This window comes from Asparagus officinalis, chromosome 8, assembly GCF_001876935.1.
Source record: "Asparagus officinalis chromosome 8, Aspof.V1, whole genome shotgun sequence".
Lineage (NCBI taxonomy): Eukaryota > Viridiplantae > Streptophyta > Magnoliopsida > Asparagales > Asparagaceae > Asparagus > Asparagus officinalis.
In genome coordinates this window covers 71,519,107-71,543,094 of record NC_033801.1, presented here as the reverse complement: position 1 = coordinate 71,543,094, position 23,988 = coordinate 71,519,107, and the positions used below count along the sequence as shown (strand labels likewise).

The 23,988-nt window shown below is 40.8% G+C and overlaps 2 protein-coding genes across 2 annotated transcripts; one reads left to right on the top strand and one right to left on the bottom strand.

Annotated features, from left to right (window-relative positions):
- LOC109821349 (protein PYRICULARIA ORYZAE RESISTANCE 21-like) lies at nucleotides 14,574-15,864 on the bottom strand. The gene is made up of 3 exons (XM_020387539.1): nucleotides 15,735-15,864; nucleotides 15,271-15,352; nucleotides 14,574-15,157 (listed from the first exon to the last, which is right to left on the bottom strand). Exons 1-3 carry the CDS (start codon nucleotides 15,744-15,746, stop codon nucleotides 14,574-14,576), a joined length of 678 nt encoding a protein of 225 aa, XP_020243128.1. The 5' UTR covers nucleotides 15,747-15,864.
- Nucleotides 19,364-20,665, top strand: LOC109821348. The gene is made up of 2 exons (XM_020387538.1): nucleotides 19,364-19,989; nucleotides 20,095-20,665. The coding sequence occupies exons 1-2, from the start codon at nucleotides 19,364-19,366 to the stop codon at nucleotides 20,663-20,665; spliced, it is 1,197 nt and encodes a 398-aa protein (XP_020243127.1).

The window sequence follows — 23,988 nt, the reverse complement described above, 5'->3', positions numbered from 1 at the left end:
TATTATTTTGTTTTTTCTCATATCCATTTTGTATCCGCATGCATATCTGCATATATATCCACGTGTATATCTATATCCAGTGTTAGTGGATATGTATATGAGTTTTCCTTACCGATACATATATGTATATGTATTCATATCCATATCCATACCCATGATTGGTGAACGGATACGGATCATGGATATAGATATGGTAATTATCAGATCTGAGCCGTATCTAACTCCATTAACTCCCATACTAGGAATCCGATCTTTGTCAACATCAAATTGTGCCCAACCACCAATTGATTCTAAATAATGTCTATAACGGGTCCTTGGGCAAAGACTATAACTTAAGGCAGGGTTCAAAAAGACTTAACTCCTCCTTAGTCTGTCAAACATAAAATTTTATACAGGGTGTAAACTAAGTTAACCCCTCCTAATTTTATAAACACAAAATGGAAGGATTTATTGAAGAAAAACTGGGACTCATGGATGTGGAAGAAATTATTGAAGGTCAGAGATAAATCTGTAAACTTTTGTGGAGGTGTAAATAACTTGTTGCTGCTCATTCAATCTTGCTCAGACAATTCTAGAATCCAGATTTCAGCTTTGTACAATGCTCTCTCCCCAAATTCTTCAGTTGTGCCATGGCATAGAACAGTTTGAGAGACTACAAACTTTCCCAGTCATTCTTTTATCTGTTGGTTAGCAATCCAAGATAGGTTGCTCACCATTGACAGACTGATTAAGAGGGGATTAGTGGTCACTAACAATTGTTGTCTGCGTGCTGGTTCTGAAAACAGAAATCATCTGTTCTTTGAATGCTGCTATTCAAGAGAAGTTTGGCTAAAAGTAATGGATTGACTCCATTTCAAGTGGCAATCCTGTGATTGGAATCAACTTGTGATATGGTACTGTGATAGACTGAAGGGGAATGGATTCAAGCAAAGGATCAAAAGGATGACTCTAACTACAGCAGTTTATAGTATATGGAGAGAGAGGAATTTCAGGATTTTCAGACAGAAAGCAAGGCCAGCTGATCAGGTTTTTAAAGATATCAAAATCAGCATTTACTCTCTTGTTCTCAATGGCTCGTTTAAGACAGAAGACAGAGAATGAATTATTTCACTATGATAGTCATTGAGGAGTAACATTTTTGATCTTTAATCTCAGCTGCTATTAGTTGCTGAGATATCTTAATGGAGTGTTTGATGGAGTTCTATTTTCTTTGAACTCTTGATGTCAGTATTGATATCTCATACATATGTTGAGATTCTTGTTGTACATTCATTTCTACATTTGGGGATGAATAAAATTTTTCATTTACCAAAAAAAAAAAATGGAAGGATTTACAAATTTCTCTAGAAGAGTTAAAATCTCAAAACAAGGGGTTTACAAAACTATTTATTCGACGGGTTAAGAGATAAGCATGTTAAGAAATAACTGCTCTATTTATAAGAAAGAGGGTCATAATCCTTTTTTATTCCCAAGCACAAGAAATATTTTAAGGATTAAAAATAAAACTTACCTGACAGATTAACAAATTTAATTTTTCATATCACCAAATGAGCTAACTATGTTAACCATAATCCCTCTTCCTTAAACGTTTGTCAAACAAGGCCCTAAGTCCTCAAGGTATTTTCTGCGTGAGGAGAGAAATTTTTTTTACTAGCAATTCAAGACGAATGGCACCACAGATTTATTCCTTATGGTTCGAAAATAGTACGTAAATTGTTGGCATTATCCATTTATAACACTGCGGTCAGCCCAATCTACAGATAAGAAAGAACCAAGAAGTAGCCAGTAGGCCTCTGACAAATGACAACAAAAGCCCACCAATTGCGAGAATTTAGCCCAGACGCCGAAGGAGAACAATTTTCTGTACTCGTGCGGTCGTGCGTTGGCCATTGGTATCGAAATATATGACGGTAAGAGGGAGAGCCTGTTAGCTTTATTTGTTATTTTCTAGCATGAGATTAAGATTAAGAGTAACGTGAAATGGATGATGATTAATATGCAAGCCTACTCCTGCACAGTTTCTCAACCCAATCTTGAAATCTTGAAATAATTTCATATTAGTACATCAAATCATTGTAATTGCTTAAACTTGCAGGGTGTTGCAGATAACGCTCCGAAATTTGGAACCGCGGCAGATAGCCTCTGAAGTATTTTAACTCTACAAATTTTAGGGATATTGGAGATAACCCAACGAACTACACTGATGTAGCTGTGCGCGTAATGTAGGGAATTAACATCGTTGTTAGTAAACGTAGAGCCCAGTCATTTAACTTTTATTAAGCCCAGCCAGCCTAGCCCATCCAATTCTAATTCAACAGAGGACCCAAATCGCTCCCAAATCCCTGAATCCCTTGGATCAAGGGTGATCGCCGCCATCTCGAGATAACTTCGATGAAAACGACGACCATGACAGCTTCTGCTCCTTCGATCGGCGACGACGACGGCTCCTCTTAAATTTCTTAAGAATACAAAGAAGAAGTTAGATGGCGAAGAAGCTTCTACCTCTTTGGATATGAAAACATCTGTATGGCAACGTTGGGGAGAACCAGAATGCTCAGCCTTTGTCTACTGAATGTAAAGGAGACACTATAGCACCTGACAAAAACCAACATTTGCTAAAAAATTATTATCTGATCCAACATTTACAAGGCTAAAAGAATTTGAAACAGGACTTCACCTGAAGGTATGTAGGGGGTAGAAGCAAGAATTGTTGACTTGTTATTTTTCAAATATAATGAAATATCTTACCTAAAAATATGATCGTGAATTTTTCAAACAAAGTCTTTTCTTGTGCTTCTGTTGATCAACTGATTAAATCATCTGATGCAAATATACACATATATGTATACATCTTCCTGGATATTCCAGGCATCGACTCTCACTCGGTGCAGTATCTGTGATTGGACTCTGTCTTGGTAATCTACTATTTATCAACAAAAATGATTAGAAGATTATCTCCATGAGCCTAATGGAGTCACAATTCAAATCGACTCAGCTGAAAAGCCTAGCCAAAAGCCAAACGAATTAGTCGACACGAAGCGCGGAAGCAATCGGCCCTTCGCCTTTAAGGCGGCTACTCGGGAGTCCACCCAACTCCCAATCGAAACGACTCCCCCAATGGCGACTCGGCTGTCTACCGAGCTGTCTGACTGGACTGACGACTCACTTATCTGGTCAACAAGTTACGAGAACGACCCGCCTTCCAATACAATCCTGCTGGGGAATATAAAGATCCGAGTCATCCAACTGAGCTATTTCCAAGATATACATCAATCAACCACAATATTGATCAGTCACATCAAAAGTCTCAAACTCTGACGAAGTCTTAAATGCAAAGACGACTCATTCTATTCCCAAGTCACTTCTGGGACGTAATCAAGACACCCTCTGAGCTCAGACGACATTTTCTCCAGTCGCCAGCTGCCATCTGTGAAGCAATGAGTAGCTAGATCGGTCAGTCTATCTTCCCTTTATCTTTATCCGTCAAACCTGGGACGTTATCAATGAGTCTTCTGTACTCAAGTGCCTCGCCATATTCTCGGCCATACACAATCTAATCAATCACGGGGCCTTATCAAGATCATCTCGAAATAGTATCTCCTCTAGTCGCCAGCTGACACGTGAAAGGACTACTGCTGACTCAGCCTCCAGCTCATCCCCCACCATCGTCCTCAGACCCCTGATGAAGCCACATGTCTATCCTCAACAGTCTATAAAGAGAAAGGGAAAAGAAGGGGGCCCAAGGAGCGCTCTCTTTTTCGGGACTCAGGTTCTTTGAACTCAAACAACTAAGAAGTCATTTTTTTCTTCAAGTTGCTTAAAAATAAATTCTAAAAGAAGAATGTACCCTGCATGGACCTCAATGGCCCATGGACTCTCCCCAAAACCTCCCTCAAATTCATCATCTAACTTGACCGTCGGAGGTACTACGGGGGAAACATGCCCCGTACCTCGACATTCCTTGTGTGTGCATGCCATCAGTTCACTCCGTGCGCTCAGAACTAGGCATAAAGTCGGAGGGAGAGTTGGCCCATTTATCCTTTATCATCCTCCCTCGGTAGACAACCTCCCCCTATTGGCTGTGTGATTTCAGACATCAACAGTTTGGGGCCCATTATGGGGCCCACTCTCTTCTCTGAGAAGAAATGCTCAATTATGAGTAGGGGCCTGATCCAGTTTATCCGTACACTACTGGAATTGCATCACTCAAGCTAAGCGAAGCCTGAAATCGCATCACTCAAGCTAAGGAGGAGTAGCCTATGACTATGAGGAGCCAGAAGTTGGCGTAGCCCTCTGAGGCTCCAACGACTTTTTGGGGAGTATTTGCTAAGTAGAACCCCGAAAGCCCTCCTGAAGAAGATGCAGCACTAAAGTGCTCGTCTGGCTTGAACATGAAGCGTAGGCTTCCTACGGTCGCCACAGATAAGAACTCCATTTTCTGGACAGCCCAGAAGCCTGCAGTTGGATCACAAGAAGAGCCCTTCCTCCATCAAGGGTTATGATCAGATCCAGAATGGCACAAGCTCGACGCCACGCCAGCCCATTTGGGCCTAGGAGCAGCCATTAAATCTGTGGCAAGCTACCTGGACCATCACCGCCTTCATAGAAGAAGCCCTTTCTCACCCAGCATGAGAAAGCAGGAATAACCCAAGGGCTCGCCATCTAGTCTTCTCAAGAAGATTAACAGCTCTGGCCCCCAGTCGCTGCTCAAAACCACCAGAGTCGAAGTAAAACCTGATGGTCGAAGCATGTGACTTGCACTCTCCCTGCAAGAAGGCTCCTCCATTTATAGGATGGTCCGACCGTTGCTATCCCTGGAAACCTCAAGAGGAAAAATATGATCGCATCAAATTCCGGGGAACAAAGCGTCGGCATGTGGGGTTCTCTCCAACAAGAAGCCCCCATCACATAAGTTGCTTGAGCCCCCTCCGTCGAGCAATATCTTCCAAAAAGCTCAAACAATGGAATATTGAGCCTAACAGAGCAACAGACGGTGGACAAGCAATATTTGTTGAAAATCACCATGTCCACCGTCGACCTGCAAGGATCTCAGCAAAGCCTCCAAGCAGGTCCTTGGCCGATGAGATGGCAAATATGCTAGCAACTCAACAGCGTCACAAAAGCCAAATGGCTCACCATCAAGAGAAGGAGCAAACCCCGGCTCCGGGCGTACCTCAGTTCGGCAAATAAGGACAGCCAAAAAAGCAACGGCTCGCTCTCGTCAAGGCAAGAACATTCACAAGCGAAAAGAAACAGTCAAAGAAGCTCAGCTTCGGTAACCTAGTCCCTAGAAAAAAGTCATCCTCAAAAAGCATATGAGTAAAAAGCACGAATTCGGCATCATCCGAAGTTGCGAGTGTGAATCTATTGTACTCTATTATGTATAAATTTCAAACAATCAATGAAAGAAAAAAAGGGGTCGATCTCAAAGTCCTTGGCTCCTGATCAGGAATAAGCCTAAGGCACGACACTATTCTAAGTCGATCTTAAAGTCCTTGGCTCCTAATCAGGAATAAGCCCAAGGCAAGACGCCATTCTAAGTCGATCTCAAAGTCCTTGGCTCCTGAACAGGAATAAGGCCCAAGGCACAACGACTTCTCAGTCTGTACAAAGACCTTGGTGCCTCCTACGGGTAAACCCAAGGCACAATGACTCCTCAGTCGGAACAAAGCCCTTGGCTCTTTCAAGGCACAACATATGGTTTGATTCTGTCTGCTCTCATCAACCATTATGGTCAAGACCTTGGTGCCTCCTACGGGTAAACCCAAGGCACAATGATTCCTCAGTCGGAACAAAGCCCTTGGCTCTTCCTAAAGGTAAGCCCAAGGCACAATATATGGTTTGATTCTGTCTGCTCTCATCAACCATTATGGTCAAGACCTTGGTGCCTCATACGGGTAAACCCAAGGCACAACAACTTCTCAGTCGGCACCAAGTCCTTGGTTCTTAGAGTTAAGACCAAGGCACAACGACTTCTTAGTCGGTACAAAGACCTTGGTGCTGCCTCAGGAAAGGCCCAAAACACAACGACTTCTCGTTCGGTACAAAGACCTTGGTGCCTCCTACGGATAAACCCAAGACACAACGACTCCTCAGTCGAAACAAAGCCCTTGGCTCTTCCTAAAGGTAAGTCCAAGGCACAACATATAGTTTGATTTCGTCTGCTCTCATCAACCATTATGGTCAAGACCTTGATGCATCCTACGGGTAAACCCAAGGTACAACGACTCCTTAGTCGGAACAAAACCCTTGGCTCTTCCTAAAGGTAAGCCCAAGGCACAACATATGGTTTGATTCTGTCTACTCTCATCAACCATTATGGTCAAGACCTTGGTGCCTCATACGGGTAAATTCAAGGCACAACGACTTCTCAGTCGGCACCAATGTTGGCCTTCTTGTTTTGATGATGATTTACAAACAATTTACAACTAATGTTGTTTGTCTAGTGTTTGCGTTTTCGTATTTATTCTAGGCAAACAACGAGTTGGAGGATGGATGGAATCGAGCCTTAACGATCATATCAAATGGAGGTTGGCGGAATAGTGGAGTGAAGCAATGCACATTCAAGTTAAAGATCCAATTACAAGCTTCTTCCGCAAAGTTTTTACCAAGTCATGCTCATTGAAGACCTTCATCAAGCTTGGGTATATTTAGTTTAGGTTTTATATTATGTGTGTTAATACTTTAAGCTCAATCATATATACACACACATATTTTGTTCTTATATATATAGTTATATATATATACACAAGTTTTGGTTCTTGGCTTTTAAGTTTAAATATGAAACAAATACATATTCATATATATATATACATGTTTGGTTTCATATGGTAAAGTTGTTTATGTACACATGTATTTATAAGTTTTACAAAATACATGAGTTTTCACAAATAAAAATTTTAATTTGAGAAATTATTTTCCTAACATGTTTGTTTTCATGTTTACAAATATTTCGCAAAGTTTCATCAAGTTTGGAATTGATTTGTTATGTTTAAAGGAATTTACAAATTCACGTTTTTGTTCGTGCACATGTTCGTGCATGTTTTACAAAACCGATGAGTTTTCATAAATGGGAAGTGATATTCAAGAAATTATTTCTTTGACATGTTTATATATATGTTTAGAAACTTCTCTCAAAATTTTACTATTTCTGGAGTTGATTTACTGTGCCTAATTGATTTTACAAAATCGTGTATCACAGCAGATTTTCAGAAACTGTACGCGTCTTCAAGCCACAGGCCAAACGTGAGCGACCCTCGCGTTCGTAGGGGTTCAACCAACACTGACCCCACCGTTTCCAAGCAGGCAACAAGCTAAACGCGAGTGACCATCGCGTTCAATGGTGTTCAGCTAACACCCAAAAAATCGTGTATCACAGCAGATTTTCAGAAACTGTATTTCTGTATTCAAACATTTATTTCTCTCAACTGGAAAATTATTTTTCATAAATTCTTTCTCTAACATGTTTTTATACATGTTTAGAACATTCTTTCAAAATTTCATAATTTTTGGAGCTATTTTACTATTTTTAACCGATTTTATAAAATCGGATATACCTGCACCATCGCGTTCAATGGTGTTCAGCTAACACCCAACCTCGCGTCTCAATCCTAAGAAGCGAAGTTGGGTTTTGAACGCCAGATTGGGCGTTTGACTTGTTCCATGAGTCGAACGGTTTCAGAACCGTTTATCCCACGTTCTGAGGGATTTTCGCCCACGTAGGAGCGGATTCATAATTTTTGGAGCTATTTTACTATTTTTAACCGATTTTATAAAATCGGATATACCTGCTACAGTACCACCGGTCGACCGATATTTCCGCCGGTCGACCGACGAACTCTCTGTGCGTTTTCTCTGTTTGGAACCTGGATCGCGGTCGACCACGAGAATTTCCGGTTGACCGCCGCTCTGTCAGACTTTTCCAACGGCTATTTTTGTTACCGTTGGCTGTGCTTTTTTGTCATTTGTTTTGGGTTTTGGCTGATGTCTTTGGGAGGCTATAAAAACTCCTTTGATCTCAGATTTCAATAATTTAAGAGAATGTTTTAAAATAGCTCGTTCAGAGTTCTTAAAAACTCATTCAGAGTTAAACACCAAACTTTCCACAGAAGTTCATTGTTCCCAAGAGAGAGAGACAGTCGGATCGTCAACGGAGAGCAAGTTCGACGCAAGCAATCGAAGGAGGCACTCTATCGCTACCGAGAAGAACCCAGTTTTAAACAAAGGGGAAAACCAAATTCGTTTTCCTCTCTTTTGTAATCAAGTTGTAATCGAGATCAAAGGAATCAAAGTCAAATTTTCTTTATTCTCTTCTTTGCAATTTTTCCAACAAACAAAAGATGGCGACTCTGCTGGGGACTAGTTTTTCCGACGAGGAAGTGGTGGCGCAGTCCGATGTCCACCTCTCGGGAACAACAGTAGAAACTCTCGTTGTGGAGTTTGATCAAGCAAAATACGAGGAAGCATTATGTAGGCTGTCTAAAAATCACAATAGATAGCTGATCCCCATCAAAACACCGATGATGGAAGTTACTTGTAATACACTTGTACACCGAGAGAAGTGTGTGGTGAGAGACGGGGTCGAATCAAAGAGGAGTGGCGTGTAGGCTGTCAAAAAAATCATAATAGATAGCTGATCCCCATCAAAACACCGATGATGGAAGCTATAATCTGACGACTTCCAGAAGGCTACAATTTGAAGACTTTCACGTAGATCGCTAAAGGTTACAATCTGACGACCTTCACGACAACTGATGGAAGCTCTAATCAAACAACCTTCATAATCAACATCGGGAGTTACAATCTGACGACTCTCATATATCAGAGAGCTAAAGCAAAGATTACAAAATGACGATCTTTGCAACGCTTCGACAGAAAGAGACTACAAATCGACGGTCTCTTCAAATCAAGCTGCGGAAGTCCTCCCCGCACACCAGCATCAAGACGCATCGCGTTCATAGCCACGAACGCAGCTCAACGCAGCTCCAACCACTGCTCAACGCAGCTCCAAGCACTGCCCAACGCAGCTGCTCAACACAGCTCCAACCGCTGCCCAACGCAGCTCCAAGCGCTACCCAACGCAGCTCTATACCGCTGCTCAACGCAGCTCCAACCGCTGCCCAACACAGCTCCAAGCGCTGCCCAACGCAGCTCCAAGCGCTGCCCAACGCAGCTCTATACCGCTACCAAACGCAGCTCCAACCACCGCTGCCAGACGCAGCTCCAATCGCTGCCCAACGCAGCTCCAATCGATGCCCAACGCGGCTCTATACCACTGCCAGACGCAGCTTTAATCACCGCCAGACGCAGTTCCATAACACTGCGAAGCGCACCTTCTCCATATCGCTGCAGAACGCAGCTTCCAAATTGCTGTAAACGCAGCTCAGATCCGCTGCCAAACGCAACTCTTAAATCGCTGCAAATGAGCTTCCAAACGCTGCATCCGAGCTTCCAGATACTGCGTTTAAGCTTGTAGGCATTGCGTTTGGACACAGAATTCATGCCAGAACGCGGGCCTGCGTTTGACTCGTTCAAAAACGAGCTAAACGGTTTCAAAACCGTTTTCCCATGATCTGAGGAGATCACAACTCCACTCAGGAGTGATTTAAGGGGTGGTTATATCCCATTAGCCCCACTGAGGAGCGAATTAAGGAGGTGGTTACACCCCTTAATCCCCTATAAATAACTAAGAAATCAACTTAGTTCGGGGCTGGATCTTTGAGGTTCGGTCAGTTGGAACTTCTTGGCTCGTCAACAGGATCCTTAGAGCATTTCTGGAGCTTTGGAGATCGGCAACAAGATCTTCTTCATCCTTGGCTTATAACCGACTTTCGGTTAAATCAACTCTTTCATAGAGTTTCAAACTCGTTCAGAGTTCTCCACAACGTCAAATCGTGAGGAGAAGACCACATTCCAGTGAAACAAGACATCGGATCGTCAACGAGAAGCAAACTCGACGCGAGCATTCGAGGGAGGCATCTCATCGCCACCGTGAAGAACCCAGATTTAAACAAAGGGGAGAATCCAAATCATTCTCTTCTCTTTTGTAATCAGGAAATCTAATTGTAACTGAGATTAAAGGAATACAAATCAATTTTTCTTCGTTTCTTTTACTGCAAATTTTCCCACAAACATGGCGTCAGTTGACGTACCTAGGGAGAGGTTGTAACCGAGCACTTGAGGAGGAGGACACGGGCTAGGACCAACACTTAGTGTGTAAAGTGTGATTGCATAGTGATTATATTGTGAGGTGTAAACGTTGTTCGGGTAAACGTAGAAAACCCGGTTGTGATAGTGGAGATCTCCTCGAGGTGAGGAGCGGAGACGTAGGTCGTGGGGACCGAACTCCGTGATCATATCGTTTTGTTTGTGATTGCATTGGCGTTCTTATTCTTGTTTTCATATCTTATATCGCCTTTGTGTATTGCTCATCATATTACCCTATCACTTGTGTAGATTGTTTATTTTACCCTTGTGTTAGTTTATATATCCTTGCTCATATACTTATAATATCTCATTGATAGGATATATTCATTTGTTCATATTGCCTTATCCTAGCTAATGTATCTTATTGCATTTTATTCTTGCTAGGATATTTTGTTATTAGTTTTAATTGGTATTTAATCAGATTAGATTAGCATAAGACCCTAATCACCCCCCTCTAGGGTCTAACAACCAAGTCCTTGGTTCTTAGAGTTAAGACCAAGGCACAATGACTTCTCAGTCAGTATAAAGACCTTGGTGCTGCCTCAGGGAAGGTCCAAGGCACAACGACTTCTCAGTCGGTACAAAGACCTTGGTGCCGCCTCAGGGAAGGCCCAAGGCACAATGACTTCTCAGTCGGTACAAAAACCTTGGTGCCACCTCAGGGAAAGCCCAAGGCATAACGACTTCTCAGTCGGTACAAAGACCTTGGTACCACCTCAGGAGAGGCCCAAGGCACAACGACTTCTTAGTTGGTCATCCAGTTCAAACTCCTCAGTAAGAATAAATCCGAAGTATGATGCCTCAGCTGGTCATTAAAGCCTGAGTTTCCTTACTTAGACGAGCTTAAGACAAAGCACCGATTACAACCTCTATGCTTCTCGACTAAACAAAGAAGCAAGGACGCCGATGTCTATGGTCTATAAAGGCCGACATGATTCTTGAAGAAGAGGACCAGGCCGAATTATAATGATGATATGGTCACAAGTCTCAGCAGACAGTTTGTAATTCTTAGAAACAAATGATAAGAAAAATCACTTTCTATTCAAAATATGTTTTTATAAAAGAGGCCCAACAGGGCTTACAAAAAGAAGAAAAGAAGAAAAAAGCAAAATTGGGTCCGGATACCGAACCTCCTAAGTGACAGCCTCGATCCTCCTCCTTATTAATCAGAGCCTCCACCACTTGGCGAGTCACCCCACTTTTTCTTGAGAGGCCTCCTGGAAGAACTTGGCCCCTCCGAGTCAGTCCTTTTACATACCTCCATCGGGGGAGGAAGGACTGCTGCTCCGGAGTCAGAGGAAGACGAGGAAGACCCTTCCACCTCTAGGAATTCATCCCCGTCCAGAGCCCTGGACTCCTGAAGGCCGAGATGGCAACGAAGCTTCTCTAAGTCTCCGGCTTTGGGAAGGCTAAGGGCCCTCGGCTCCAACACATTGTCTTGCACTTCGGGCTAACCCGAGCAGGACAGAATGTTGTCGGTGCCGAATACCTAGGCGAAGGACCTCCTCCAGTCCTCTTCCAACTCTGGGAAGTCATCATTCAGGTGGAATTTGCCCCGACAGTAGAGAAAATAGTGTGGGTCGCTCTCCGCGGACCCCACACTAACTACGTGCCTAAGAAAATTAATGTTGGGCACCATGCCCGCCTCGGAGCAGACATCTATAAACATCATCAAAGTATAAATGGCGTGCGGGTGGAATTGGCAGGGGGAAACCCCCAGCGCCGTGAAAACCTCCCTGATGAAGGGATGCAGTGGTAGGCGCAAGCTGCATTCCAGGTGCGCCCGGTAGAGAGGCACTCATCTTCGCCGTGCATATGCACTTGATTGAGGCTGTCCGGTGCTCCTATGGTCATGACACGGGAGATGTCGTACCAACTATGCAAGCGAGGCACGTCATCCAATGACATTCTTGATCGAGAACAATACAGAACCCTGAGCCTCCTCTCATGGTCATTTTGAGGAAAAGCCATATGTAAAATGCTTAAAGGAATAGGGATCCAACAAGAAGAATATTCCTGATGAAGAATGTGCTCCTAAAGTCGTGTTAGGGATTATTTATAACCCTCTGAAGAAGCAAGCAGAACTCAAGAGGCATGATCTCGAAGCGACCAAGGAAGATAAAAACAGATCCGTTTTCAGAAATGAAAACGACTCGCGGGGAATATCAATCGCCCAGTATAACTGCTGCCCACTCTTCCCACGACGCCTCATTTCCCCACGAAACGATTTCCAATGTCAACAACGTTAAACCAAAGAGGGATCAATAGTTAACAAGCCCAAATACTATCTCTCAAGCCACGATTAACCGGCTAAAAGATCCATGATATTAAGAGCCGAGTCATACCTATTTCACTCGGACCCGACCAAAGACGGCTCCGAATAAAAGGGGCCAACTATTATGGTAATCTACTATTTATCAACAAAAATAATTAGAAGATTGTCTCCATGAGCCTAATGGAGTCACAATTCAAATCGATTCAGCTAAAAAGCCTAGCCAAAAGCCAAACGCTTTAGCCGACACGAAGCACGGAAGCAGTCGGTCCTTCACCTTTAAGGCGGCTACTCGGGAGTCCACCCAACTCCTAATCGAAACGACTCCCCCAGTCATGACTCGACTGTCTACCGAGCTGTCTGACTGGACTGACGACTCACTTATCTAGTCAACAAGTTACGAGAACGATCCGCCTTCCAATACAATCATGCTGGGGAAGATAAAGATCCGAGTCATCCAACTGAGCTATTTCCAAGATATACATCAACCAACCACAGTATTGATCAGTCACATCAAAAGTCTCAAACTCTGATGAAGTCTTAAATACAAAGACGACTCATTCTATTCCCAAGTCACTTCTGGGACGTAATCAAGACACCCTCTGAGCTCAGACGATCTTTTCTCCGGTCGTCAGCTACCATCTGTGAAGCAATGAGTGGCTAGATCGGTCAGCCTATCTTCCCTTTATCCTTATCCGTCAAACCTGGGATGTTATCGAGGCGCCTTCTGTACTCGAGTGCCTCACCCTCCAATCACTAACCGCCATCTGTAAAGATAAGGGTGATTCAGCACCTCACCGTATTCTCGGCCATACGCCATCTAATCAATCTTGGGGCCTTATCAAGATCATCTCGAAATAGTATCTCCTCCAGTCGCCAGCCAACACTTGAAAGGACTACTGCTGACTCAGCCTCCAACTCATCCCCCACCATCGTCCTCAGACCCCTTATGAAGCCACGTGTCTATCCTCAACAGCCTATAAAGAGAAAGGGAAAAGAAGGGGACCTAAGGAGTGCTCTCTTTTTCGGGACTCAGGTTCTTTGAACTCAAACAACTAAGAAATCATTTTTTTCTTCAAGTTGCTTAAAAATAAATTCTAAAAGGAGAATGTACCCTGCATGGACCTCAATGGCCCAGGGACTCTCCCCAAAACCTCCCTCAAACTCATCCTCTAACTTGACCGTCGGAGGTACCATGGGGGAAACATGCCTCGTACCTCGACGTTCCTTGTGTGTGCAGGCTATCAGTCCACCCTGTGCGCTCAGAGCTAGGCATAAAGTCGGAGGGGGAGTCGGCCCCTTTATCCTTTATCATCCTCCCTCGGTAGACAACCTCTCCCTATTGACTGTGTGATTCCAGACATCAACAGACTCCTCTCAGGATGATTCTCTAGGGGAAGCTGAGTGCTCTTCCTATTTTCTTCAAATGTGAAATTGTCAGGGGATGCAACTGATGTTTGATGTGCATTAGTCTCTAAATTTGCACTAACATATGATTTAGAATATATACTTTCTTATATATAGAAATGAAAGTTTCTTAATATATTCAGGAGAAAGCTTTGCGTCATAGCATGCACTTGTATCATATATTAAGCTTTGCGTCATAGCATGCACTTGTATCATATATTCTATGCGAAGAATGTATTTAATAAATAATAATTCTAAAATTGGTGAGTGAAAAATTAATTGACCTTTAAATATTTAAACTCTTGTAGTTCTTAATATGCATCACGTGCAACGCACGTGTGGCATACTAATATCAATAAAATGGTATTATCTTGGTTGCTCCTCAATCCACATCAATTCTGACCTCATCAAAGACAACTTAAAGTCATGAATCCCAGCTAACACCCCACTTTATAGTGAAGCCCAACTACTTAGAAGGTCCAATTTTTTAATTAAAATAAAGAAAACACAAAATACTGGTCCTTGCACTATGAACTCTCATCAGATGTTTAACATTTATCAACAGCCCACCAACATTTTTCCGAAAACAATATTACAGTATTTAAGCAAACAACAAGTGTATCTCCACAATTAATTATAGTTCTGACGAAAATAGTCAAATACATTGTAAAAATAATATTACCCTCAACTAATTACATGACACTACAGGAAGATTGTGGCTCCTCCTCGTAAACAAATTGGCAAGTGTTGTCGGCCACCCGTACCGCCTTCCGCACCAGCAACAGTTGCAATACCCGTAGTACCCCTCCTTCCATGACCGGCAACCACATCCGCAACACGAACCCGAACCAGGCCAAACCGGTTGGTACCCTAGCTCGGGTTCTTGCGCCACAAAAACTGGTTCAGCCTTAACTGGTTCGGGGACTGGTGGGTCTGGTTCGAGTGCCTTGGGCTTTTCCTTCTTAGGCTCATCTTTGGGCTTGTCCTTCTTCGGCTGAAATGACTCGGCCGGTTTAGTTTCCTTGGGCTTTTCCTTCTTCGGTTCGGTTGACTCAGCCGGTTTAGTTTCTTTGGGCTTTTCCTTCTTGGGTTCAGCCGGTTTAGTTTCTTTAGGCTTTTCTTTTTCTTTGTGCTCTTTGATTTGAATGTCTTTGATCGCCTCGCAAGCTTTACAACAAAGCTTCTTGCATAGCTTCTTGGGGTTGAATGGGCCAGAGATTGTTACCGTGTTGTTCTTCTCGTCGAATTCGACAGTTTGGATCTTCTCTTTCTCTTAAGAAGTAGAATTCATGAGATTGGAAGTTGCAATAAGTTTTGTTACATGTTAATAGTAGTAGTAGATTAATTTATTTTGATACAAAAGTGTAATTAGAATTGTTGTTTACCTTGGAGCTTGCATATTGTTTTGCTGATCTTTTTGTAGCAACGTCGACAATCAAGATCAACCTTCAAGATTATAGTGGAGATCTATGACAACGTAAGAAATGTAGTTATTAAAAAAATGATGATTTAAATGATTTATAATATTAATAATTGAAACATTAAGGAAATTATGGAAGATGAAGAGTCTAGGAAAGATAAAAGGTCATAGCACGACAAAGACATGCAATCTCGAAGGTTAATCAAAAGTTTATCGACCACAGACGAGATTAAAGGCAAAATCATTTGATTTGGGGGAAAAAACAATCTAGTCTGAATAAAAACAAAAGAGAAAAGAATACAACTCAAAATGGATCCTAACAAAATTAAGACCACATTATATATAACGAGCTATCACAAGAAGGAAACTTTTTTCCTTCTTTTGAAAAGATTATAAATAGAACAGTAAATTTAGATTGAGCAACAGTACCTTCTCTGCCATTGCTAGTTGATTACACAAGATCCCCAGACATAGAGATCAAGAGAATGGGAGAAAGAGAAGAAGAGAAGGCAAGAGAGGCAGTCGCTTGACCTACTTATTTAACGAGGTTGGTGGTACCCTCTAATGTCATTTAATTAAAAAAAAACTTGTAGATTACAATACATTAATTTCTTTTGCAAGCATGGGGACCCACAGTATCTCTAATCTTTTGGAAATGTGGAGAAAAAAAATTTCAATTGTGGATGCTCTATAATGAAAACCATAGTGTATAAGGGGGGAAATCATAATATGTGTCCCATTACTAATTCTAAATCATGACAATAAGTACAATATCAATATTAGTAGAATTAATAACTATGAGACAATTAAAATAATAGTGCAGCTAAGAATATTATACCACTCCAATGAAAATATTATGCCACTCCAATTATCAACTTTAAAATGTATATATATTGGACTATGTGTTACTTGTTACTTTGATTTTGTATAGAGACCCATCCCCAGGAACATTTTTCCCAAATGTCAAATTGTTCCATAATGATGCATGCGCTACCACACATGCAATGGATGCGTATACCACTTCAACTTCGAGTCGGTTGATGTACCACATTGAATTGTGTAAACTTTAAGTTCAAGCTGACAGAACAAGTGAGAGGACTTTAGACGAGAGGTTGGTATTTGGTAATGATGGAATTTGATTCCCTCTTCATGGTGTGCATGTTCATACTTAGAACATAATTAAATAGATGACTTTAGTCTTCTGTATCTGTGAAAAAAGCATTGATATGATTGGATGTGGCTTCAAGAATGCCTTGTTTATACCTTTATTAAGTACTGGTTGGAGTTAAACTAAGCTAGGGATATAAAAAGAGAGATATGAAGGGAACATGGAGAATATATTCGTATAATTATACTCTTATATGTCTTCCTGTAGAGGATGTAGATTGAATTATTGTATTTTTCTTATGTTGGACTAAATATCTGTATTTAATGAAAGTAAATTCAGATCGAAATTAATTGATTATTCAGTAGTAAAAATGTGATCACTTATTAAAGTTGGCCTTTTATAACTTTAACATAAGAACTACTATCAAATCCGCACTAGCTGCATCAACAAACACAGTGCTGTTATACACATTAGTACTTGGTCATGAGGCTAGAATCATTCCTGTATATGTCCAAGTCTTTTATTTTTGGCGAAAAACTATATATATCCAATAACGACACAGGTAACGCAACATTAAGTCATAGACTTTATGATTATGGTAGTAATACTAGAAATAAAAGATCCTAGATTAGCCTAAATCTTGTCAAGAGCGTGTGAGATTGCTTCCTTGTATATTTGTCGGCAGACCCATGCTAATAACTCAAAATGACTTGTGCATGTCCCACAAGTTTCTTCCACCTAATTTAAAGCTGTCATCATGCCAACCATTTCAATTTTGCAATACCAACAGATGATATAGCTGAGATGAAAAGAAAATGATGATGGATGAACTTTCTTAGAAGTCGCCCAAAAAGATAAACCACTAGAAGCACTAGATAGGAGCAAGGTTGACAAAAGGATACCTTAAAGTATGGGACAAGTTAACATCAAATATAATAGGGAAAATTCTCTTTTAACCCAAAGTTTTACCCCCAATTATTTTAAAACCCATCCACTTTACTGAACACCAATAAACCCATTATACCCATTTGGCTTAGTTTTAAACCCAATGCTCCTTATACCTCTCTATCTCTATACTGTATTTTCCCCAAAATAGAGAAACCCGACTTTGCCCTTTCTCTCTTCTTCTCATCACCGTCAACAGTAGGCATTAATGGCGACAATGGCGGGAGAAAAGGGCGGGCTACACTCAGTCTTCACAAACCCCCAATTTGGTCCCCATCTTCAATTACTCTCTCCTTCTCTCTCTCCTCCATTAATTTCTCCTCTCTTCTTGAGAAATCTCTCTCCTCCATTAATATTTCTCTTCATAGAAGACATTAATCCTACATCAGATCAGTGGTTGAGATCTCATGTTCGTTTCTTGCAGTAAAAGAAGACATTTAAAGGTAACTATAAAGTGATTGAGATCCCATCCTTATATCTTGATTTGTTGAAATGTCTAAATTTTTAAATGAGAAAACCTTTATCATGTTGAGACTACTATTTTCTCATGAGAAAACCCTAATTCTGTTGATTACATCATTTGTAGTGAGAGTTTGGAAAGTGCTATACTTTCTTTAAAAAGTGCTATGAAAAGCTAAGCAATGTACCCGTTCTATATTTTCTTTATTTGATTCACAAAATAAAAATCATTTGTTCCTCATTTCTATAGAATGTAGAAAAATCTGGTCTTTGAATATTTAGGAATGAATATTGAATTATATTGTATAGAAACATAGAGAATTGCATATTGAATGCCGATGTTGAATTATATCGTATACAATAAGAAAATGCATGTTAGACTTGTGTTTGTTTGGTAATATTTGATTGTTAGTTAGTTCCCCACTTATTTTATTTTTTATGAATTTCAGTAATGGAAGAAGAGCTATATTGTGCAATTATGGACTTTAGAGGAAACAATCATTTGATTCCAATGAATATCAAGGGGACTTTCAGTAATTTAGTGGCCGAGGTGCAAAGTAGAATTACTTTTTTTTTCAAGCCCAGTGAAGCTGACTTATGAAGTCCCATATACAGAAGAATTGTTTGTACGTGTCCATGATGACGTCGATTTGTCAACAATGTTCGATGTACATCTAAGTTGCAAGAAGAAGATAGTTAAGATGCATGTTGACATAGATCGAGATACATTATTTGGTCTAGAGGAAAACACCATTCACATAAGGTAAGAACTTATTGTATATTGTGAGGTCCATATTTCACAAAATTAATCCATGTTTATTTAATTTCTCTGTAGTTCAAAGAAAAATTATGACGATATAATATGTCGGCAATTAGCTATAGTACTAGATAAGAATTTTCATTAATGTTTCTAATTGCTAGTCTTATAAGGTAACTGCTTTATGTTTGCAGGAATCCTACCATATCTCTTTCGGAACAACATGCATCCTCGACGCATAATCCATCCAATTCACAAAATGCATTACGTGAAGTTGAGAGATCTAGTATTCAGATTCCTATTTCATGGTATCATGCCATTAGAAGTGTCGGACAAGAATTTAATGATGTTGAACATCTAAGGCAAAGTCTTGGAAATTACTCAATTGCTCTCGGTTTTAACTTTGCTTATTTGAAAAATGAACCTAGAAGATTGATAGTAAAATACAAAGGTGCTGATTGTGAATGGATGGTCCATTGTAACCGTCGTACAGACTGCAAACGGTTTTACGTGAAGAAAATTGGTCGTGCACATAGTTGTCTCGGAGGAGGCATAGGAGAGAAGGGACATCCACGGGCATCTCGTAAGTGGGTTGCAAATATTGTGAAATCCATACTAAAAGAACAACCCACCTACCGCGCAATTGATCTTAAAAAGAAGCTTCTGAGAGAGTTTGGCGTTGATATCCCCTATGGAAGAGCTTGGTGTGGGAAAGAGCTTGCTTAACAGGAGTTATATGGGTATGCAAAACATTCATATGAACAACTTAGATGGTACAAGGATAAAGTTATGGAAGCTAACCCAGGATCAATCGTCCATCTAGAACATGAAGATGGCAGAGTTACTAGATTTTTTATCTCATATTATGCTTGTTGGAAGGGTTTTGTCGAGGGATGTAGACCAATTTTATTCTTGGATGGCACCCATCTTTTTGATAGGTACAAGGGAACTCTACTTGCTGCTACTGCTTTGAATGGAGATGGAGGAATGTTTCCTGTCGCTCTTTGTATTTGTGGAACCGAGAATGAGAGCAATTGGGAGTGGTTCCTTGAATGCATTCGTGACGTATTGTACAATTCAGATGATCCATATACTCCGAATGATGAGCTGGTTATAATCTCTGATCGAGACAAAGGACTTCAAAATTCCGTCAAGAATTGCTTCCCTTGTTCATATCACAGTTATTGCATCCGCCATTTAATGGCCAATTATAAGAACAACTTGTCAAAGAAAAGGTTACCAGCACCACTTAGGGATGATTGTGTTCAAATTATGAAGAGAGCTGCCTATGCCTACACAATGCATGCTTATCATAATGAATGCAACGAGCTCCAGAATAAGTCATCTATTGCTTTCATTGAAATGCTGAATATGAGCCCACAGAACTGGGCTAATTGTTATTTTCCTGGAAAGAGGTCACCATTTTTACATATTTTTGGTCTTTGTGATTGAACTCTCTGATATGTGTGTTTGAACATGTATAACATTTGAATAATCCTATAGCTATAACATGGTTGCAGGTATGGGTGGTTAACCTCAAATCTAGCTGAGTCCTTCAACGCATGGATTAAGGAAGCCCGATTTTTACCGATAGCGCAGTTGGTTGATCACATCCGGGTGAAGATGATGAAAATGAGCTACGATAGACGTGAGGAATCCAACAAATGGACTACACCACTTGTTCCTAGTGTAGAGGAGCATCTTGTCCTGATCAACGAGGGTGCACGTTGTCTTCATGTTAATCCTTCTACGTCGATTCTGTATGAAGTATATGATTCCCCATCTGTTAGAGTGAATTTGGAGTACCGCACGTGTACTTGTCGCCAATGGCAAGTTCTTGGACTACCTTGCAAGCATGCGGCCGCCGTAATCAGGCACAAAGATCAGCTATTGTATCCATATATTTCTGACTATTTCAGCACGGAGGTGTACCGCAAGTGTTACTCCTTTCCCATATATCCAATTCCTGATGATGAGAAGCCAATTATAACGGATGAGAATATGGAGATTAGACCTCCATTAACTTCGATTCGTAGAGGAAGGCCAAAAACAAAGCGGATCCCTTCTGGACTAAATCCTTCTAGATGTTGAAGTGTAGCCGATGTAAGGAGTTCGGTCACAATCGACGAACATGTAACCAACCAATAGCTGATTGAAATATCATGCTTTTGAATATTTTCAAATCAGTTTGATTGTGATCTTCATGGACTTATTATAGGTTGATTATGTTTTGGTGGTGAAGATCAAAAAACAAACTATTTTGATTATTGTAAATTTTGTGTAACTACTTCAGTTAGTTTTAATGTTATTTCAGTTAGTGTTATTGTTATATCTGGTTGGTATACATTACTCAAAACCTTTGATGTTATCTTATCAAGTATTTGCATTACGGTGGAAGATTGGTCAATAAACACGTGACGTAGGTCGTCGAGTGGTTTCGTCGCGGTGAAAAAAACTGATTTGATTTTAGGCTCTTAAGCTGCAGAATTTCCAGAAAATATAAGGTGCTATACTTTTCCAATAAGGTGCTATACTTTGTCAATAAAGGGCTATACTTTGTAATATAGTGCAATACTTTGGCCAAAAGGTGCTATACTTTCCCATAAGGTGCTATACTTTTCCCAGAAACTTCAAAATTGCGCGAGGACCCCCCGTCGCGGTGGATGATTGGTCAATAACACGTGACGTAGGTCGTCGAGTGGTTTCGTCGCGGCGAAAAAAACTGATTTGAATTTAGGCACTTAACCTGCAGAATTTCCAGAAAGTATAAGGTACTATACTTTGCCAATAAGGTGCTATACTTTGTTAAAAAAGTGCTATACTTTGCAATATAGTGCTATACTTTGCAATATAGTGCTATACTTTGGCCAAAAGGTGCTATACTTTCCCATAAGGTGCTATACTTTGCCCAGAAGCTTCAAAATTGCGCGAGGACCCCCCGTCGCGGTGGATGATTGGTCAATAAACACATCACCTAGGTCGTCGAGTGGTTTCATCGCGGCGAAAAAAACTAATTTGATTTAAGACACTTAAGGTGCAGAATTTGCAGAAAGCATAAGGTGCTATACTTTGCCAATAAGGTGCGATACTTTTCCAATAAAGTGCTATACTTTGCAATATAGTGCTATACTTTGGCCAAAAGGTGCTATACTTTCCAATAAACACGTCACGTAGGTCGTCGAGTGGTTTCGTCGCGGCGAAAAAAACTGATTTGATTTTAGGCACTTAAGCTGCAGAATTTCTAGAAAACATAAGGTGCTATAATTTGCCAATAAGGTGCTATACTTTGTCAATAAAGTGCTATACTTTGTAATATAGTGCTATACTTTGGCCAAAAGGTGCTATACTTTCCCATAAGGTGCTATACTTTGCCCAGAAGCTTCAAAATTGCGCGAGGACCCCCGTCACGGTGGATGATTGGTCAATAACACGTGACGTAGGTCGTCGAGTGGTTTCGTCGCGGCGAAAAAAACTGATTTGATTTTAGGCACTTAAGCAGCAGAATTTCCAGAAAGCATAAGGTGCTATACTTTGCCAATAAGGTGTTATACTTTTCCAATAAAGTGCTATACTTTGCAATATAGTACTATACTTTGGCCAAAAGGTGCTATACTTTCCCATAAGGTGCTATACTTTGCCCAGAAGCTTCAAAATTGCGCGAGGACCCCCGTCACGGTGGATGATTGGTCAATAACACGTGACGTAGGTCGTCGAGTGGTTTCGTCCCAGCGAAAAAAACTGATTTGATTTTAGGCTCTTAAGGTGCAGAATTTCCAAAAAGCATAAGGTGCTATACTTTGCCAATAAGGTGTTATACTTTTCCAATAAAGTGCTATACTTTGCAATATAGTGCTATACTTTGGCCAAAAGGTGCTATACTTTCCCATAAGGTGCTATACTTTCTCAGAAGCTTCAAAATTGCGCGAGGACCCCCCGTCACGGTGGATGATTGGTCAATAACACGTGACGTACAAAATTGCGCGAGGACCCCCCGTCACGGTGGATGATTGGTCAATAACACGTGACGTAGGTCGTCGAGTAGTTTCGTCCCGGCGAAAAAAACTGATTTGATTTTAGGCTCTTAAGGTGCAGAATTTCCAGAAAGCATAAGGTGCTATACTTTGCCAATAAGGTGCTATACTTTTCCAATAAAGTGCTATACTTTGCAATATAGTGCTATACTTTGGCCAAAAGGTGCTATACTTTCCCATAAGGTGCTATACTTTTCCCAGAAGCTTCAAAATTACGCGAGGACCGCCCGTCGCGGTGGATGATTGGTCAATAACACGTGACGTAGGTCGTCGAGTGGTTTCGTCGCGGCGAAAAAAACTGATTTGATTTTAGGTACTTAAGCAGCAGAATTTCCAGAAAGCATAAGGTGCTATACTTTGCCAATAAGGTGCTATACCTTTCCAATAAAGTGCTATACTTTGCAATATAGTGCTATACTTTGCTCAAAAGGTGCTATACTTTCCCATAAGGTGCTATACTTTGCCCAGAAGCTTCAAAATTGCGCGAGGACCCCGTCACGGTGGATGATTGGTCAATAACACGTGACGTAGGTCTTCGAGTGGTTTCGTCCCGGCGAAAAAAACTGATTTGATTTTAGGCACTTAAGCTGCAGAATTTCCAGAAAGCATAAGGTGCTATACTTTGCCAATAAGGTGATATACTTTTCCAATAAAGTGCTATACTTTGTAATATACTGCTATACTTTGGCCAAAAGGTGCTATACTTTCCCATAAGGTGCTATACTTTGCCCAGAAGCTTCAAAATTACGCGAGGACCCCCCGTCACGGTGGATGATTGGTCAATAAAATTTTTTTAACTTATAATTTCAAGTACGTCTCTTCCTTATGGATAATTGAACAATAAAAAAATTTTAACTTATAATTTCAACTACCTCTCTTCCTTAAAAATCTGTGGTGTTATATTTTTCATTTCATGAAGAGCAAGTAATTGATTGGATGAGCGATACTATTCTCAATACCCAAGTGATGTGTACCATAGACTTGCTCACAAAAGGTAATGGACTTAACGGTAGTTGATAAAAGTTTGTATTATTATAGGATCTCCACAGTTAAGTTTAAGTCACAACCATTTGCATAATAAATATCCGCTAGCCTCTCAGCAGCAAAACCAGGAAATACAGATGCCAAATATTCCATGGGATTGACCGAAGCATCATCTGAAATAATCTGCTCATTTAAGGAATCATTCAACAAGCCAGAACTGGAATCTCCATTGTAATGATACCACTCCCTTCCATTTGTAAAATGCTGGTCACCATTTACAAACCTTTTGTCCCATTCACTAGCAGAAAATGTCATAAAGGTATTTGATGGTTGATTTTGCAAGCGAAAGTTGCCCAGGTGTGTGCACCTCTTCTTCTACCATACTCTTGAACTCAGGAG

What these genes read in the sequence shown, in the direction of transcription:
- LOC109821349 (XM_020387539.1), bottom strand. An exon ending in AACAATATGCAAGCTCCAAG is followed by an intron (nt 15,158 to 15,270) that starts GTAAACAACAAT and finishes CTACTTCTTAAG; the next exon opens with AGAAAGAGAAGATCCAAACT.
- LOC109821348 (XM_020387538.1), top strand. Translation starts at nt 19,364, where the DNA reads ATGGAAGCTAACCCAGGATCAATCGTCCATCTAGAACATGAAGATGGC. An exon ending in TGTTATTTTCCTGGAAAGAG is followed by an intron (nt 19,990 to 20,094) that starts GTCACCATTTTT and finishes ACATGGTTGCAG; the next exon opens with GTATGGGTGGTTAACCTCAA.